The sequence below is a fragment of the Mastigoproctus giganteus genome, chromosome 2 (genome assembly GCF_048544385.1).
Source record: "Mastigoproctus giganteus isolate SK-2022 chromosome 2, ASM4854438v1, whole genome shotgun sequence".
Lineage (NCBI taxonomy): Eukaryota > Metazoa > Arthropoda > Arachnida > Uropygi > Thelyphonidae > Mastigoproctus > Mastigoproctus giganteus.
The window spans coordinates 198,528,122-198,548,882 of NC_143576.1; the positions used below are offsets into that span (position 1 = coordinate 198,528,122).

Consider the following 20,761-nt stretch of genomic DNA (forward strand, 5'->3'; position numbering starts at 1 on the left):
AGAGACAGGTCAGAGCTACTTTCATTATTATTTGTGGTTAAGATCATTAAGGAAAGATGCCTATACATTTTAAAATTTACCAATTGTAATTCTATTTTGCTCAAATTCATCAATGTTTTGCGGGCTGTCCGCATTTTAAGAGCAAGTTTGCAAACTGCAAATCATTTTTGTTTCCATGCTCTACTAGGACAGTGAGCACTTGGCAATCACAGATGATTCATGCATTCAATGGACACTTTATTAGGCACATCTATCCTATAATGAAATGGAGCACGCCTTCAGTAACAACTACCGTGTCATATTCAAAGTCACTAAGACTCTGAATATGACACAGTAATTGATGCCTCTGAAAAGGGCACAGATGCATTAATACAAGTAGTATATTGAAAACTACAACCCTGCTGGAGGTTTCACTTACAATTGCCTCATGTGTCTTGAGATTGGTCTAATAACCAAATAACATCTGGCAAAAGAGATCCAGTGGTCAGAAACAGCTAATTGATGTGACAGGTCAACAGAGGCTGACAAAACTTGTGCAAAGTAACAGAAAGGCTACCAGCCAAATAATAACCTAGTACAACAGTGGTAACCAAAGAGACATTTCACAATGCACAACTTGTACCTTGTCATGGATATCACAAATGATGATCGAACAAAGTTCCACTCCTGTCAGCAAGAAACAAGAAGATATAGTTTGGCTCAGAAATAACAACACTGGATAGCTATGGACTGAAAAAACATTGCCTGGTCAGGCCAATCCCTATTTGTGCTGCTTCGTGCTGATGGGTGAACCAGAATATGTCAAAAACAGCATGAGTCCATGGACCCATTCTGCCAGGTGTTAACAATGCAGGTCAGTGGTGGTAATGATCTAAGGAGAGCATCCATCTGCAAATGGGTTCTCCCAACAAGATAATGCACTATGTCACAAGCCCAGGATTGTACAGACCTGGTTCCAGGAACATGCAAATGATAAGATCAACTGAATTGAGCGCCTGTGGGATGAGGGGGGGAATTGGCTCTTCAGAGTGGAGTTCCAAGTTCCACAACTATCCATTTTGTAACAATGAGAAGAAATTGAGTGTGGCATGATTTCAACACCTGACTGAGTCCATGCCACAATGAATTCTATACACCCACCACATGCTTTTGCATGTGGACAGCTAATAAATAACAATAACAATAAGCTAATAAATAACAACAGAGGCACAAATAAAAAAAATTACTTTTGTATGAATATAATTAATCAGATGTCACAGATTCTTCAGTTTTCAATAACTAGTAGTTACAGAATGTAATGTGAACAATTAAAATAATTAAGAAGAACGTTTAAGAAGAAGTTGATAGTTCTTTAGATGTCACAATATAAAGATCCAATACTAATTTACTTCATAACCAATTTACAACTTACTTCAACAGGTCCTATGCCCCAATCTATTTCTATTTCCTTTTCTCGAACTTCTTCCAAAGCAGCTATTGTCATTCTAATATCATCCAGATCCTTGATTGGACGAGCCAGTCGATTTGATAAATCTGTGATAATGGTAAATAGTGAGTGCATCTGAGTATCGTATTTCTTCTTACAGGCACGTCCAAACAGAGCACACCAAGCTTGTGCTTCTAAATTTAAGGCCATCTTGAGCTTTTCTGTAAAGTAAAGCAAAGTATAATTAACATTTTATTCAATATATATATATATATATATATATATATATATATATATATATATATATACAAACAACAGCAGTAATTGTTGTTACCTGTTACACACACGAGGTGTGACCAAAAAATTTGTGGACTGACTTAGTATCTTGAAGAAGAAAGGTAGCGAGTTTGACTTGTTTTTAACATGTTCAGTGATTCATCTAGACAGAGTAACAATGATTCATCCATTTATCTGCAGTAAGTCTGAATTAGCATGCACTGAACAGGTGTTTTATGTGTTTTATCGCAAATTTAAAATAAGTGACATTACTGAGTAGCAAATTTACATCAAATTTTGTTTCAAATTAAGGAAAAGTGCAACAGAAACCCATGATTTAAACCAGCTTTTGGAGAAGATATTATATGTCATTTGAATACTTTTCAGTGGTTTGCAAAGTTTAAAAATGGCCACTTACTGACTGAAGACAACCCTTGGTCTGGTCACCCTTTAACTTCAAAAACAAATTTGTGCAATGCTGTTTGGAGAAACCAGCCTGAAAAGTGGCTTCAGGAAATTGGCACTTGCATCTTGACCCTGCCTCTGTGTACTCAGCACTTTCCATTCAAGAATTTCTTGTGAAGCACTCCATCCTGTGATTGCCTATCTGCCATACTCACCAGATTTATCTCCCTGTGATTTATTTTTTTTGTTTCCCAAGCATTTAACCCCAGGGGCTCACCATCTTGTTAATATGGGCTTGGCACACCCAGGGTCCTGAGCTGGATATCATCATTCTTCTCTTTTTTGGCGATTCCCTCCTCCTCCTCCTTCTCTCTCTCTCTCTCTCTCGGGGTACTTAAAATTTTTTTTTGGCTGGTGCAGCATAAGCCTCAGGCTTCCTTGCACCATATGACTAATAATAATAATAATAATAATAATGATTTAAAGCTCCTGTGAAGGATTGCAGATTCTCAATGACTGAGGAAGTTATTGAGAATGCAACCCAGGAACTGGTACGAATTCCAAAAAAGACTATCAGGAATGCTTCTAAAAGAAAGTGCCAGAAGAGTTGGAATTGGTATATATATGGTGTCAAGGATACTACTTCAAAGAAGATCCATCCAAATGGTCAGTAACATGCAAATGATCAGATCAACTGAATATTAGTAGTCTCTAAACTTTTTCATCACACCTTGTAGAAACATATAAGATACACTTGAACTAATGCACATAAGTACATATATATATATATAATCATAAAGAAAAGATGCAAAATTTTGAATTCTTATAATTTTTGATGTACTGGACTGGCATTGGTGATTTTGGCATCATTACATGCATAAGACATGTAAACTGCAGCCATTATCAATCCATTGCAGGATGGAAGCCACTCAAAGATTCTTGTTGAGGGAAATGTACTATAATCTGCCAATCTGACCCAGTGCAGGTTGGCAGACCGACCGTATTTAGCAGTCAGGGACTTGAACCCCGGTCTACTCAAAAAGTGTGTGCAACTGCACTCCCGCTCCTGACCACTCGGCTATGGAGGCCCCTAAGACATAGGAGTTTTTTACTAGTTAGTTATGTAACCTAGCAAGATGGAAAATGCTAGTCAACAGCAAGTTTTTTTGCATGGAAATGCTTTATCAAACTAGTAATTTATTAAAGTGTTGCATGAGCTTAAAGCGAGATTTGGTTGCAGATTTTTGTTTCAACTCTCCACATGTGGCAACTGCAATTCTTCATTTTCTGAAGGAATATTTTAATGACAGGGTCATCCTCAATTGAAATCCTGCACAGAAGACAATGTGAGAAAGTCTTGGCAACTGTTCTCACGAGATCTGAATCCTTCCGATTATTTCCTGAAGTGCAATATCTACAGGAAAAATCCACATACTACTGAAGAAATTAAGGGTGAAATCACCCTTAATTTCTTGAAAACGCCTGAAAGCACCTGAAAGAGAGCACCTGAAAACACACTTGCTGCAGTTATTATAAATGTCGATTGTCAGAAAATAGGCTATGAATAAGACTCTTAAACAAGATTTGAGGAATACATTTGGAACTCCAGAGGTGTCCGAACATGAATTTTAGTAAAGTGGAGACTCAACTCAAGTCTATAAGTAGACTAACAGGTTCAACATATTTGAGATTTCCCATGCAGTCATTTCTGCCAGAGACACCTCACTAGCCACAGATGGCAACTAAAGAGAGGCAAGACAAAGCAATTGTTGTTGTTAGGTTTTAGACTCATCAACAACTTAGACCATACTGCACCATTGCATGTTCAATGTTGTTGTTGTTATTTGGTTTTTAGGAGTATTAGCAACTAAGGCCATATTGCTCTGGGGCTATGCGGTGGTCATTCCCTGACCCTTCTGCATTCTCCATATTTGGTAGTCACGGGCTCGAACCCCGGTGTAATCAAGAAGCGTGTGCTACTCACTACTGCTCCTGCCCACCTGGCTACGGAGGCACGCATGTTCAATGTTGTGTATGTTGTTATGTTCATGGGATGAACTACATGGTGGTTTAGTTACCCTCACAATATCATAACTGGAGAGGGGGGAAATGGAAAATTAATATTATGGCTGTCTGCTGGTTCTGAATGTTTTTCACACTGAATTTTATCCTTCTGCTAAAAATCAAAAGTCACTGCCAATGTAACTAACAAGTAGTGGACTGACGTTTTAGACCATCTTACTGATGCACTATCACAAGACCCATTCGTGAAATCAGTAGTCAACTGAGAACACAGCCTATCATACACTACATAGGACCTGTTAGTTACACATCCTTGTCAAGAACTAATGAAATTGACTTCATCCTCACTAACAGAGGATATATTGTGAATGATCTTACTGTCTTGAATAAGGTAAATGTTGGAAGTGATCACAGAATGGTAAGATGTACTTGATATAGATGTAGGAAAGAAAAGAAAAAACTAACTCGAGTAAATATTACAAAGGTCTTTGAGATAACAGAAGAGGAGAGAAAGCAGTATGTACTGGAACTTAAGAACAAGTTTGAGCTTCTGCAGGCTACTTAGAACCGAGATATCGACAAGGAATATTACAATTTTCTGAAAGTGATAAAGCCCAAGAAACCTATAGGGAAAAAGAAATCCAAAGAAGAAAAAATTAGTCAAGAAACACTTGATATGATGAACCAAAGGTGACAAATGAAGAGCAAGATAAACACTGACAAGGAGAAAATTGAGTATACTGAGTTATGCAAAGCCATTAGAACAAGACTCAGTGAGGACATAAGAAGATTTAACACAAGAAAAGTAGAACAAGCATTAAGGGAAAACAAAGGATTTAAATCAGCAGCCATGAGCAGTAATACAGAAAGACAAATGATACTGAAACTGAAGAATAGCAATGGTGTACTTATAAATAGCAGAGAAGGCATAATTCAAATAGCAGAAGACTACTATAGAGAATTATACAAGGAGCGAGGGATTGATGCTAGCAGTGGGGAAGATGGATCGCAAATTAGCAACACATGCAACATACCCGATATTCTTCCTGATGAAGTAGAATATGCATTGAAGAAAATGAAAAATCAGAAAGCCTCGGGGGAAGATGAAGTTACTGTAGAGATGTTAAAATCGGGAGGAAGAGACATAACACAAAATCTGGCAAGGATCTTCACAAAGTGCATTAGAAAAGGAGTGACACCTAAGCAGTGGAATAATGCAATCATAGTTTCGCTGCATACGAAAGGAGATAAATCAGAAATTGGAAATTACAGACCAATTAGCTTGTTGTTGCACATCTACAAGTTGTTCGCAAGGGTCATTACTAACAGATTAGAAAGAATACTTGATGAGAATCAACTGAAAGAGCAAGCTGGCTTTAGGACAGGATTCTCAACCATGGATCACCTTCACGTAATATCACAGCTAATGAAGAAAGCAAATGAATATAAAACACCATTATGCCTGGCACTTGTGGATTATGAAAAGGCATTTGACTCCATACAGCATAAGGCAATGTTTCGGGCACTGGAAAGACAAGGCATAGATACTCCATATATTATGATTTTGAAGAAAATATATGAGAACGCTACCTCTTTTATTAGACTAGACAAAGACAGTACGAAATTTAAAATCGAGAAAAGAGTTCAACAAGGAGACAATATCTCTGAAGCTGTTTACTGCTGCCCTTGAGGAAGCTTTCAGAAGATTAGATTGGTCGCAGAAAGGAGTCAATGTGAATGGAGAGTACTTAAACCATTTATGATTTGCAGATGACATTGTGGTCATAAGCCATGATCCCAAAGAATTAGAGGAAAATCTTAATCAGTTATGCACAGTTAGTAAAGATTTTGGACTAAAGAGGAATATGGCTAAAACAATAGTAATGATGAACAAGTATGACACAGAAAGGAAAATAATGATTGAAGGAGCAGTAATTGAAAAGGTGGAGTCATACACTTATCTGGGACGAGTTATTAGCTGTAATAATGATAAATGGCTGGAAGTCAAGAAAAGAATAAATTTTGGGTGGATAGCATTCAGGAAATATAGTCACATACTGAGAAGCAATATCCCGGTTTGTCTGAAACGTAAAATAATGAACCAATGTACTCCCCACCATGACTTATGGAAGTGAAACTTGGGCACTCACCAAAAAAATGAAAGAGAAGCTGAGAACTACACAGCGAAGAATAGAACGAATTATATTAGGAATCAGACTGTTAAATAATCAGAGCAGAGAAACACATGAATTAGGCAGCAAACTCAAGTAAAGGACATTCTTATCAAAACTAGAGAACTAAAATGGTCTTGGGCAGGACACATAGCTCGAAGACATGATGACAGATGGACTAAGAAAATAACAGAATGGTACCCAAGAGGAGCTAGAAGAAAACCTGGAAGACAACGGTGGAGATGGATAGATGAAATTCATGAGTTTGTGGGTAGTAAATGGATGGACAGTGCTCAAAACAGAAGGAACTGGAAAGTTGCTGGAGAGGCCTTCATCCTGCAGTGGATTGAAAATGGCTGATGATGATGACAATGTCAAGAACTGTCACAAAACAATTGAAATGATATTGCCCAGTAATAAACTGATAGACCATTATGAACTCTGTTCAACCAAGAACAGAGTTTTGGTCACACGTACTGAAAATGACAAATCTAGACAATGGGTGAACATTAAATTTTGTGGTACGCACTTAAAAAGTCAGTCACAGCAACCCAAGAATGCTCGTCACACTTTACAAAGATGATACTGTGATGCAAAAACAGTCCTCAAGTGGTTTAACGGTTTCATTAGGGAAATTTTTCACCTGAAGATGGAGTAGTTACCCACCAACATCCAGAAACAATCAAAACTTCATTGAGATATGCATCATCATTCAATCCGATAAACAACTGAGGGGCATGTGTTGGGGCTTATGGAGGGCAGCGTCTGAAGGTTAATTCCACTCTGCCTTGGTACACCATGATGGTGATAGAGAACTCTGTAAAATGGCCAGAAATGAGTGCAATGTTATGCAGCTCTCCTGATGGCTACTTAGCCAGGAGAGCTACTTCCCAATACCTATACATGCTACAAGCAGGTGGGTGACAACTATACTTGTACTGCCTTACGCAAAGCAAAAATAAATAAATAAAAATAAAAACAGTAAATAAATAAATAAAAAGATAAAATCCTGAATTTACTGTAGGTAGTGCAATAGCAGTGGATTCAAGCAATCCCGTGCCACTGGGAATCCAAGCCAGTGGCACCAGCAGAAAATCCTGCCCACTACCAAAGCCAGCAAATATCCCACCCCTGAAAACAAAAAATAAATAATAGAGAGAACATTGTCAGCATTCAGAGAGTCAAGTCAGGAGTCATAGCCAGGATGAGAGTTCCAAGAATATAATCACTATAATATTTAGATATATAATATTCAGAAGTGCCTATAATATTTAGAATTAGAATGGCTGGTAAATAAGAATGGACAATAATGAGAAGAATTTACCAGTACTTATTTTTTTCTTGAGAAGACATTTTTAATATAGTTTTGAAAGAGCAGGAAGGAAGGAGATCTTATTGCTCACAAAGTAAGTCCAAAGAAAAAGAAGTTAAGCTAGATTTTAGTGTTGTTCTTAAGTTGACATATACGGAGTATTCATAAAGTATATACACCCAATTTTCATATATTCCAGAAGAACATAAGTTCAAATTGAGAAGGATGAGCCAGTATAATTCCGAATTTGGAAAACAGTATCCTGTTAGTAAATATGAAGGATAAAGACTGGAAGTAAACCATTTTTTTGTTTAAATTCTTTTTCAATGCAAAGGTGACATTAAGAATAAAAAGTCTTGTGACTGTTCCTGTATGGCCATTATCCCATCTTGTTTTCCAAACATTTATCTGCTCATTCCAGTAACAAATTTTTTCATGTTTTATGTCAGCTTCACTATCTGTTGTTATATGGTGTTTAGTTCTATAGCATAATCCCTTATACACAAAATGAAGATCCATGGGGAGAACCCCTCCTATGTACTGCAGTGCAGCTGTCCTGCAGGCCCAAAATAAATCAAGGAGCATGGTTCTTTGAAGTGTAGTTAGTAAGCAACTAACATTTGGGAAATTGCTGAGGAGAATGTCTCTTTCATTTGGTTCAGTTCAGGCCATTCTGACCAAGGATTTGGGAATGAAGCCAGTGAGTACCAAGTTTATTCCATGCATTCTAACTCAATATCAAAGACAGCATCAAGTCCTCATTTCAAATGAAGGACATTTTCATTAAAAATGTCCTTCATTTTTAATGAAAAATTATAACAGGTGATGAGCTTTAGGAGTATATATGACCCAGAGACCAAGGTTCTAAATTCCCAATGGAAGATGTCATCATCACCAATGCCAAAAAAGGCACACAGCAGTCAAAATCACATGTGAAGACCATGCTGATTGTATTTTCAGTGAGGGGATGGCATTATCAGAATTTGTTTAGCAAGGTGTCACTGTTAATGCAGCCTATTACAAAGAAGTTTTAAAATGTTGAGAAATGCAGCTCGCAGTAAATGACCAAAAAAAAAAAAAAATGGCAATATGGTTGGCTTCATTACTATGGCAATGTGTTATGTCATATATCATTCCCTATCCAGAAATTTTTGACTGAAAAAAAAAATATTCCTGTCATGAAGTTTTAAAATGTTGAGAAATGCAGCTCGCAGTAAATGACCAAAAAAAAAAAAAAATGGCAATATGGTTGGCTTCATTACTATGGCAATGTGTTATGTCATATATCATTCCCTATCCAGAAATTTTTGACTGAAAAAAAAAATATTCCTGTCATGCCACACCTACTTTATTTGCCTGATTTAGCACCATGCAACTTTTGACTATCCCCAAAATTAAAGCAGGACATGAAAGAAAAATTATTTGGGTCAACTTGGGAAATCCAATCAAACACGACAGGCTGCCAAAAAGCATTCACTAAAGAAAACTTATAAAATGTTTTGATCAGTGGCAGATACTGTAGCAAGTGTGTGGCTGCAGAAAGAGATTATATATATATGAATATTAATAATGTAAACATAATGATGTAAAACATTAAAATTTAAACATTAATAAACAAACATTTATCTTTGAATAAAATTAATTTTTTTGAAACATTCAATCTTTTTGAACAAATTCTGCATGCAGAAATCCTAGCTTGTGTAACTTTTTTTTGCCAAAACCAACTTCATTAAAATAAAAAGTTAAATTATTTTGAAATAATTAAAAACAAATAATCTACTTTGGTCAAAATTGCTTTATTCTATTTTATTTTAAAGAGTGTTAACGAATGGGGTACAACATACACAAATGCTCCCACTCACATGCCACTTTAGATTTAAAAAGAAGCATTGCTGGCAATCTATTACAGTCTTTCAAATAAAAAAATGCATATATCTTTCATAATGGTATCTCTTCTATAGCTAAAATAATGGAAGGCATTGCAAAATACACAGTTTTAAATTATTCCTAGTTTTTTAGAAAAAAAAACTGAATGGTTAACTTTATACACTAATGTGCCAATTTAAACTGAGAGGGGATAACTGCAATAAATGTCTGAAAATTTTTTTAAGAAAAGAGGATTGACTATTAGAATAAATTCTCATCTACTCTTTTAAAGGGTAGAAGTTTATCTAAATTTAAAGAGGATTTGGAAAATACTTAAAATAAATAGGTAAATGAAGTGCATAAGTTTCCTTCCTTGTATTATTTTGCCAATACTAATATATATATATAATTTTGAGAGTTCATTTTACCCACTGCCTATTAAGAAAAACATCTCACTTGTTTATATAAAATCTCGATTGAAAATTTATAATTAAAATTTGAAATCTGATTAACTTTAACTGAATAATTCTTAAAAATTCATTTTAAAATTTCAGGGGGCAAAAAATAATATAAGAAAGGTCAATGTTAAAGGAAATAAGTAAGATTATACAAAACCACATCACAATACCTGTACACAAGATCACGCACCCTACTGGAATAATATCTTGTTCATTTGATATATCATTTTTGATAGATTCATAGTAGGTAATTTGTGCTTCAAAGTCCATGAGTTGTGGATTTTTTAACAGAAATTTCTTTATTTCCTTTTCGCGATCCAATTTCCACACATGATCATATTTGCCTATTTTAGTCAATTGTCTGTTTATTTCCTAGAAAGGAAAAATGCAAAATACTAAGAGCAAATATACATAGATTGAATATAATAATCTTATTACATATATATTTTTTTTCTACTACCTAGAATAAGAATTCAGAAACATACCTGCTAATAATAGAGGCAAAAGTTGATGACGATGTAAAGCAGATATCATCTTTTAAGGGCACAAAGGGTGATATCTTTGTACATATTGGCTGTTGTTGTTGTTATTTGGTTTTTAGGAGCATTAGCAACTAAGGCCATATTGCTCCAGGGAATATGCGGTGGTCATTTCCTTGACCTTTCCACATCCTCCGTATTTGGTGGTGACAGGCTCGAACCCCGGTCTAATCAAGAAGCGTGCTACGCACTGCTGCTGCTCCTTCCCACCTGACTACAGAGGTGCCAATACATATTGACACTAATGACATTAAGAGTAGGAGATCTGAGGACTTACTTCACAAGTACGGGTCAATGTTGAAAAAAAGTCAAGAGTTAGAGTTAAATTTGAAAGTGTCTGCAGTCCTACCCAGACATGACAGGAGGGAGTAAATGATGAGAGGTTTGTCAATCAATTTGGCCTGGAGAGACTGTGCAAGACTCATGGGGTAGAATTTCTTTCAGCATGGTCTGTGCTTGTTAACAGGAGAGATTGTTTCTACAAGTATGGGATACACTTAAATAGCAAGGGTGCAAGAATATTTGCTGATGCTATGGAGGCAGTGTTAGGTGGGTCGGCATAGGCAGAGTTAGTGATTCTTGCACTGCTTCTTTTGGAATGAGTTGCAGCCTGGAAAGTGAGGTACTTGGGATTTCAAGGGCTGCCAGGAGTCATCATGGAACAAGTAAATACATGGGTTGTGTTGAGGTAACTAAGAGTAAGAACAGGTGTATGTATACTTGTATGTACACCAATGCTAAGAGTATAGTAAATAAATTTGATGAAATTGAGGTGCTGGTGAAGATATCAAAGGCTGATGTCGTTGGAATATCAAAGACATGGTGTCACACAGATATAAGGAATGCAGAATTGGAATTTGGTGAGTACATTGTACAGAAAGGATAGATAGAATAGAAGGGGAGGTGCTGTTAGTTAAGAAATGCATAAAATCTAAGGAAGTACATCCAGCTGACATGGGTGGACAGTGCAGTGTTGAGTCAGTTTGGTGTAACATAAGCACTGGGAAAACCAAGTTGAAAATAGGAGGGTTTTATAGGCCTAATGACTCTGATGAGTACAATGAACAACTCTACAAAAAAATAGAGTGGGCCAGTAAATCAGAATGTCTTATAATAGGGGATTTTAACTTCCCAGATATTGACTGGAACTTGTGGGTTAATCACTCACACTAGCAAAACTTTTGTGGAATTATTGGATGGTTGTTTTCGAACTCAGGTGCTCATCGATTTGTTGCATGTGTTCTTATGGACAGATCAGCTTACAAAATCTTTATACTGCAAACACAAGATTTTTAATCAGAAGAAGAAGAATCCTTCTAGTCCCTCTGAGTATAGACCAATTTCAGTTTCTTCTGTTATAACTAGGGCATATCATAAAATACTAGTGCCCCATCTGTCTATAATTGTCAAGTTGGATCCTTAACAGAGAGCTTTTGTTCCAATTGATGGGACAGCAGAGAATATTGCAGTGTTGCAAGCTCTTCCACATACATCTAGGAAGAATTTTCACCATCTGCATCTTGAAACTCTTGATATAAAGAAAGCTTTTGACTCTGTGGTCTATCCTGCTATTATTGAAGCTCTTCAGAGGTATCGTGTACCTATGTCATTTCTAAATTATATGAAGTTAATGCATTGACTTTTTCCTCAGAAAAAGTCAATGCATTAATCGTACAAGGGGTGTAAGACAGGGTGATCCTCTATCCCCTCTATTAATCAACGTGATAATTGATATGTTATTAAAGAATTTATCAGATTATGTAGGCTTCCCCCTTTTGGGACATAATGTAAATGCGATGGCATTTGCTGACAACCTCGTGTTAGCAGCCAATACCTTGACAAGTCTTCTGTGCCTTCTTGAGAGAGCTAACTTTTTTTTGAATAAGAGAGATTTACTTATCAACTTGGATAAATCATGGACAGTCGCCATCTTTCCTTCCGGGCAGGAGAAGAAAGTGAAGGTCCAGGCAGGGAGGTTCTTTTTGGGTGAGGAGATGCTGCCTACACTTACAGTCTTAGATAAGTGGGAGTATTTGGATGTTAAGTTCTCCCTTACTAAGAAAACTTTGTTTGGGACGGATCTAAACCTGCAATTGGGGAGGTTGAGTATAGTAAATAAAGAGACCCCAACAGAGATTGTTATTCTAAAGTATTTCTTAATGCCCAGATTTTTTCATCATTTAGTTCTGGGCAAAGTTAAAGCTGGACGGTTGAATGCTTTGAATATGCAGGTTAGATTGGCAGTGAAGAGATGGTTACATTTACCCAAAGACGTTGTAACTCCTTATCTTTATGGGGATGTTTCTGCTGGGGGGGTTGGGACTGTCCTCCTTTTGGTGGGTAGTCCTAATCCTTAAGCAGAAGCATCTTGAGAAGCTGCAGTTTTTTTCCTCCCCATTTATTCGGGCCATCGCCTCCTATTTCTCCCCTGAAGGACAAGGTGAGAAATGCAAAGAGGCTTCAAATGGATGGCAGGAATGTTATTAATTCTAAAGACAAGTTGAGAGAACATTGGAAGACACTCCTTTACAATTCCTTTAATGGACAGGCTCTGGAGGAGTCAACGAAAGTTCCGTCTCAGAATCAATGGGTCAGAGATGGAACCTGGCTCTTGGCTGGTCACGCTTTTGTTGATCTGGTCAAGACCCATATAAACACCCTCCTACCTTCTCCAGAACATCAAGGGGGAGATCATTACATCAATCTTGTAGGGATGGGTGTAATGCTATTGAAACTCTGGCTCATGTTGCTTTTCACTGCCATCAATCCCATGGCATGTGCATTAAAAGGAACAATGCAGTTGTAAAGTCTTATAAACAACCGGTTGTGTCAAAAAGGTTGGCTGACTCTTCTGAAGCCTCAGTATACTACTACAGAGGGTTTGAGAAAGCCGGATCTTCTCTGTGTAAATGATGATGTCTCATACCTCTTAGATGTCCAAGTAGTTGGTTCGAGATATTCACTAGAGGTATCTCATTGCTTAAAGAAGAGAGAGTACAATGGAAACATCATTCTTAAGCAGCAAATCAATGAGTTTGTAACTATGCCATTAGTTCCCACAATTACTGTAAACTACACAGCAGTCTAGTTTCAAACTTCTCTTAGACTTCTACAGCATCTGGGATTATCCAGAAGTGATTTGAAAATTATCTCTATCCGTGCATGGCAAAGCTGTTTTGGCAGATGGTGGGAGCACCAGCAAATGACAACCATGGTGTAAGAACCCGCTATGGTGGCTTTTGAAGGCATATTTATGTAGGCTACCACTGCCAAGTGGGAATAATGAAATTAAAATAAAATGGGGGATTTTAACTCCCCAGATATTGACTGGAACTTGTGGGTTGATCACTCACACAATTGCAATACTTCTGGGGATTTATTGGATGACTGTTTTCTACAGCAGCATGTTCAAGAGGCAACCAGAGGGAGTAATACTCTTGATCTGATTATCAGCAGTAATTCTTCATGCAATAAGAATCTGCAGATAAAGGAACCACTAGGTGGCAGTGATCACAGTGTACTGATGTGGGATTTACTTAAAGATGTAACTACCATCAGGGGTAAAGGAAAGGTTTTTTGCTTTCGTAAAGGTGACTACAGTGGTCTCAGAGATTTTTTAAATTGTATATAGTGGGACAAACCGATGATGTTACCAACAGCAAATTATAAATGGGAAGCATTCAAGGAACTAATCTTGGAAGCTACTAGGCTTTTCATACCAACTAAGAAATACAGTTCAAAGGTTAGGCCTAAATGGATGTCAGATGAACTAATAAGACTCATGGCAGAGAAGAAAAATGCATGGGATGCACATAAATTATCACAAAGGACATTAGGCAAGCAAAGGCAGATTACAAGAAATCTTTGGCAAATGATGCAAAGAAAAAGTAAAACTTCCTTACTTAAATTCTAGAAAGGGATGAATCAGATTGCTCCACTTGACATTGACGGTTCAATTGTTGATGAACCTGCTGAGTTAGATGACAAACTGAATGAGTATTTTGCATCTACATTGCCACACGAGGAGTTCTGTAGGGAAGTGGAAGCCAGAAGCTTATCAAACTCTAGCAGAGAGCTAGGTGATTTTCTAATAACTCAAAGCAAGGTGGAGAAGAAACTGTTCAAATTGAACTTAAGAAAGGCACTTGGGGTGAATGGGATCTATCCAGTAACATTAAAGCAAGCAGAAAAGGAAGTAAGCAAACCCTTAGCGATAATTATGAAAGTCCCCTTGGACTCATTCCTTGTTGTTGTTGTTATTTGGTTTTTAGGAGCATTAGCAACTAAGGCCATATTGCTCCGGGATATGCGGTGGTCATTCCCTGACCTTTCTGCATCCTCCATATTTGGTGGTGACGGGCTCGAACCCCGGTCTAATCAAGAAGCGTGTACTACGCACTGTTGCTCCTTCCCGCCTGGCTACGGAGGCACCCTCAGTCCTTGGGGAAGTCCCCAAGGACTGGAGATGTGCAAATGTGTCCCCAATTCACAAAGGGTGACACGAGTAATTAGACCTGTTAATCTAACTTCTGTTCCAGGGAAAATAATGGAGTCACTAGTTAAGGAAGTGAGGCATGATTATCTAGACAAGACTGCAGTTATAGTTGAAACACAGCATGGGTTTGTTCAGGGGAAGTCTTGTCTGACAAATTTGACTGGATACTAAGATGTGGTAAGAAAGGAACTGGATGCAAAAAATAATTTTGATATTGTATACTTGGATTTTAGGAAAGCTTTTGATACTGTGGCACATTGAAAACTACTATACAAATTGGAGCAGTATGGCATTAACGGCAAGTTGCTACAATGGATAAAAGGAAGGTTCAGTGGGAGAAGACAGAGAGCAGTTATTAACGGACACTACTCTTCATGGAGTAATGTTATTAGTGGAATCCCCCAGGGTTTGGTGTTCAGCCCATTGTTGTTTTTGGTATTTATCGATGATATTGATGAAGGTATAGCAGGGTTAAAGTCTAAGTTTGCAGATGATATAAAGTTTGGCAGGGTTGTTAACAACACTAATGACAGTACAATACTGTAACAGGATCTAGAAAAGTTGAGTAGATGGGTTGAAAGGCGGCAACTGAAGTTTAACAATAACAAACACAAAGTACTTCATGTGGGTAACAGTAACCCCAGAGTAACGTATCAACTGGGTGGTACTACACTCAGTGTAGTGGAGAATGAAATAGACTTCGGGGAAATTGTGCAGTGAGATATGAAGTTTTCTGAACAGTGCAGACAGGTTGCAGGAGAAGCTCATCATGTCTTGTCAATGATATACAGGAATTTTGCTAGAAGGGATAAGGGAGTGATTGTCCCCTTATATAACGAAATGGTTAGACTAAACCTTGGGTACTATATACAGGTCTGGAAGCCTCATTTTAGGAAAGATGCAGAGCTGCTGGAGCGAGTACGGAGAAGGGCACTGAGATTGGTAAGTGGAACAAAGGGTTGTTGTTGCCAAGAAAGGCTTGAGTTCTACAAACTGCAGCTTCCGGAGACTAGGCACATGCAAGGTGATCTAATTGAGGTGTATAAGGCCTTGAATGGTTTGAGCAAGCTCAATGCTGATGGGATTAGCATTAGCATAGGCACATGATGCAGGAAAGCAAGCTTATGCAGCATCAGCCCAAAAAAAGTAAAAAAAACCCTTCCCATTTCACTGATCCATTCATTCCAAATGTTTTCCTAGTTCTGCCTTGAATATAAGCTATCAACTTCCACAACAACAGATGGAAGTTTGTTCCAGCAATCAACCACCCACTGGCTAAAGGCAAACTTCTGCACATCTATTATACAACCACCTTTCCTCAGTTTGAATCTATGCCTCCTCAGGTTTGTAATCTGAGCAAGAGAAAGAATCTCATCAGCATTGAGCCTGCTCAATCCATTCAAGGCCTTATACATCTCAATCAGATCGCCTCACAGCTGCCTAGTCTCCAGAAGCTGCAATTTGGAGAAGCTTTTCTTCATAAGAGCACCTCTTTGTTCCCTTCACCAGTCTTGTTTCCCTTCTCTGTACTCATTCTAACAACTCTACATCATTCCTAAAATGAGGCTTTCAGACCTGTATGTAGTACTCTAGGTGTGGCCTGACCATTGCTTTATACAAGGGAATAATCACCTCCTTATCCCTGCTCACAAAATTCCTGCATATCATTGACAAAACTTCTGGCAGCCTGTCTGCACTGCTCAGAAAACTTCATATCGGACTGCAAAATTATCCCCAGGTCTCTTTCATTCTCCACTACCCTGAGTATAATGCCACCCAGTTGGTACATTTCTCTGGGGTTAATGCTACCCATATGCAGTACTTTGCATTTGTCAATGTTTAACTTCCGTTGCCACTTCTCAGCCCATCTGCCCAACTTTTCCAGATCCTGTTGCAGCAGCAGCATACTGTCATTACTATTATTAACAACCCTGTCAACCTTTGTATCATCTGCAAACTTTGACATTAAGCTTGATATTCCTTCATTAATATCATTGATAAATATATAAAACAACCATCCTTTTATCCATTGTAGCAACTTGCCCTTAATGCCATACTCCTCCAATTTGTACAGCAGTCTTCCATGTGCAATATCAAAAGATTTCCTGAACTCCAAGTATATGATTTCAAAATTATTTTTTGCATTGCATTCACTTCCTTTGTGACTACTTCATAGTATCCAATCAAATTGGCCAGACAAGACTTCCCCTTTACAAACCCATGCTGTGTCTGAATTATTACTGCTGTCTTGTCTAGATGATCCTGTAATGCTTCTTTAACCAGTGACTTCGTTATTTTCTGTGAAACAGAAGTCAAACTAAGAGGTCTGTAATTACTCGTGTCACCCTTTGATCCCCTTTGTGAATTGGATTTACATTTGCAGATCTCCAGTCCGTGGGGACTACCTCCAAGTCCGATTCATCCTCTTGCTCAGATTACTCACCTGAGGGGACAAATTCAAATTGAAGAAAAACAATTGTAGATTAATATGCAGAAATTTGCCTGTAGCCAGCAGGTGGTTGATAGTTGGAAAAAACATCTATCAGTTGTAGTGGAGGTAAACAACTTAAATAAGTAAGGTCAAGGTAGGACTAGACAAACATTTGGAGTGAATGGATGGGTGAAATAGAATTTTTTTTTTTTTTTTTGGCTGATGCTATATAAGCTTGCTTTCTTGCATCACATACTTCTTCTACTAATGCTAATTGCCATGTTACCATTCCTCTGAAATGACTTAACATGACAATCAGTCATATTCATTAGTGAGGTATTTGTGTGTTCTTTGGTATGAGTGTGTGTGATTAGTATGGTTACAGCAATTTGTGTGTGTGTGTGTGTGTTAGGTTCGGTTTGTTTGTGTTAAGTGACAAAGTAATTAAGGCTATGAGGTCGGTACTTCATATCTGTAATCAGGGCCATACTTACATGTTACAAGACCCAAGACACAAAATTATTTTAGGCCCCTGAACTTTATGGCTAAATGGCTTTTTGTGTTCAGATGTTAAAATATTGATAACAGCAGCTAAGGTAAAGAAAGCCTGCACATGAACGACAAGAAACGTCGGATAACATACGTGGAAAATTAGTTTCCTGACACCGGACTCTAGCGCTGCTTGCTCGGTAAACAGACGGTAGGTGTTATTGGTCTGGAGCAGAAATCGAGAAGGATATACTGATTGACAGGTAGGAGTGGCAAATGATGAAATGATTGGTGGTGGGCACGACAGACGACAAGCTACTGTGTAGTCATTGGTTGGCATTATGATGTGTATTTACCAGTAAAGAACGGTGCATAATAGTTTTGCAATGAACGGTGAACAGGTAATAGTAGCGATGAATCTTTTAAGGTGCTGATTGACTTTATGATACGTGTGTATTTGCACAAGTGTCTTTAAAAATAAAAGTACAGTAATAAAAAATTAATATTTTGTTAATAAACAATTTATGTGTTAGTCCACCCATGGTTCTAAAGAAAAAAAGTTAGGTTACCCCTCTATTTCTGGAGGGTTCAAGCTCCCATGGGATTCAAGTGGAGGTAACCTGACCTTTTTTCACCATTACAAAATACTGTAATGGTGCGATTAGTACTGCTAAAGTTATACTAAACCAATGCTATTGTGTGTTGTGTTCGCACACCAATCAGCACATCATTTGCCACGCCTACCTGTCAATCAATATATCGCTCTCGACTTTGCTCCAGACCGATAACACCTACCGTCTGCTTACTAAGTGAGCAGCGCTAGAGTGCCATATCGGGAAACTAATTTTCCACGTAAGTTATTCGACGTTTCTCATCGATCTCGTGCAGGCTTTCTTTACCTTTGCCATAACAGATTCTTTAATTTTTTTATATCCTCTTTTCAATTCTGATATGGCATCTGCTCTGGCTGACCATCACGTATCACTGATTTGTTTTAATGTAAATTAAATTTACTGGTAAACAATTTTTTTAATATATTGCATTGTCTCATTGATGCAGGAAAAAAATTATACAAATTTTGGACAAACTCGAAACAATGTAATGCAGTAGAACAAGATTCTGTTGCATAGTTGCCTACTAAATTTAGTGAATGACTAGTACACAGTATATAAAATGCTGTGGGGGCTGTGTTGCCTTATTCTAGCTTGAAACCCAAATATTTCCCATCCCAGCCATATTGGCAGCATTATCATAACTTTGCCCTCTGCATTTTTTGATATCTATGAATAATTTAGATAACCCATCTAAAATGATTTTTTCAAGATATTCTGCATTGTGGTATTCCATGGGAAGAAAGCCTAAGACCCTTTAATTTTAATTTTACCTCTTCTTTAATTTTACCATCTTTTGAAACATATCTGATTATTAGCACTAACTGATTAATGTGACATATGTCAGGTGTAGAGTCAATAACCAGCAGAAAGTACATAGCTTGTTTTACTACAGATATTAAAGTTTGTCTTATTTGCCATTAAATTTATAAACTCATCACAGGTTTTGTGTGAAAGGTAATTTGTTTTACCAGGTCTGCTGTTTGTTTTGTTGTTTTTTTAGGAGCATTAGCAACTAAGACCATACTGCTCTGGGAATATGCGGTGGTCATTCCCTGACCTTTCCGCATCCTCCATATTTGGTGGTGACGGGCTCGAACCATCGGTCTAATCAAGAAGCGTGTGCTCCGCACTGCTGCTCTTTCACACCTGGCTACGGAGGCACCTACCAGGTCTGCAATTTGCATACATTTGTATATGATTTTTTTTAAAAATACGGCAAATTAACTAAGATATTCCAAACAATTTTAAAAATTTCCCTTACGTTTGGAATAAATATTGTCATTGCTACCTCTAAATGTTACGCCAAGGTTACCTAATAATTGAATTGTAGCAATAACACAACACTTCTTAAAACATTGTGCCAATAATTTTCTTGGGACTCTGTTTTATTAACTCCTTATCAATACATCCTTGTTGTTTGACACCTTTTTTTATATATCCATATACATGGGATATAATCCTTTGAGGGCTCGTGTTCAGTCAAAGCTCTACATACATTTTTCCTGTCATTGAATCCAGTTATAAATTTATTTAATGATGTCAAAAATAATTTGCAAATGGAACAATACACAGACTTACTAGTGTCAGAAAAAATTAATCATTCAAGCTTTTCTTTGATTCCATTAGTTTTCTCATTAGTTGTCTCACAGTAAAAATTAGTTCCTTGAATATTTCTATAGTCTACTCAGTCACATTGTGTATATGTTACTTTCAAATTTTCAATTCTACCAAAATTTTGAGGTTTATTTGTTAAGTAGTATTCTACAAGCTTACTACTTATATTTGCATGTATATTTACTGGTCAGTCTTTGTGGTAAATTTGAGGCGTCGTACCTTTACACGAATTAATATCAATAGTTTGATTTACACGATATTCTTGCATCTGTATTTATTCTGTATTTTCTTCAAGTTGGTCATGTTTGGCTAATAGATCTTTATTCTGCCATACTCTATCTTCTTGTCCTCCCAGAATTTCTTTCAGAAATTTGGTCTGCTTGTTCCACCGTTAGTTTTGAATTTTTGCTTGCATCAACTGCGAGTGCTAAAATTGAGTTGTTCTGAGGTTTATTTTTGTCCATTGTTGTTTGCAGATATGGAAGGCAGTAAAAAAAATTTATGTAATTTCTTTGGGTTATTTGTTGTTCATTTTGCTTCTTTCGTTCTGCTGATTTCAATCTTCTTTTCATATTGGGTGGTCAAGGGGGAACTAATTAACATTAAAATAAAAGAGTTCTTTTATTTTTCTTTTTATAATGGG

At 37.3% G+C, this 20,761-nt stretch overlaps 1 protein-coding gene across 1 annotated transcript in view; it reads right to left on the minus strand.

The window, feature by feature from the left end:
* The window catches only part of Dhc1 (dynein axonemal heavy chain 1), a 620,756-nt gene that overhangs the window by 486,164 nt on the left and 113,831 nt on the right, over positions 1–20,761 (minus strand). Inside the window, exons 17-18 of the mRNA XM_090390121.1 lie at positions 10,107–10,308; positions 1,412–1,647 (exon numbers count right to left, since the gene is read on the minus strand). Coding sequence (XP_090246247.1) covers positions 1,412–1,647; positions 10,107–10,308 — 438 coding nt within the window. The remainder of the gene's footprint in view (positions 1–1,411; positions 1,648–10,106; positions 10,309–20,761) is intronic.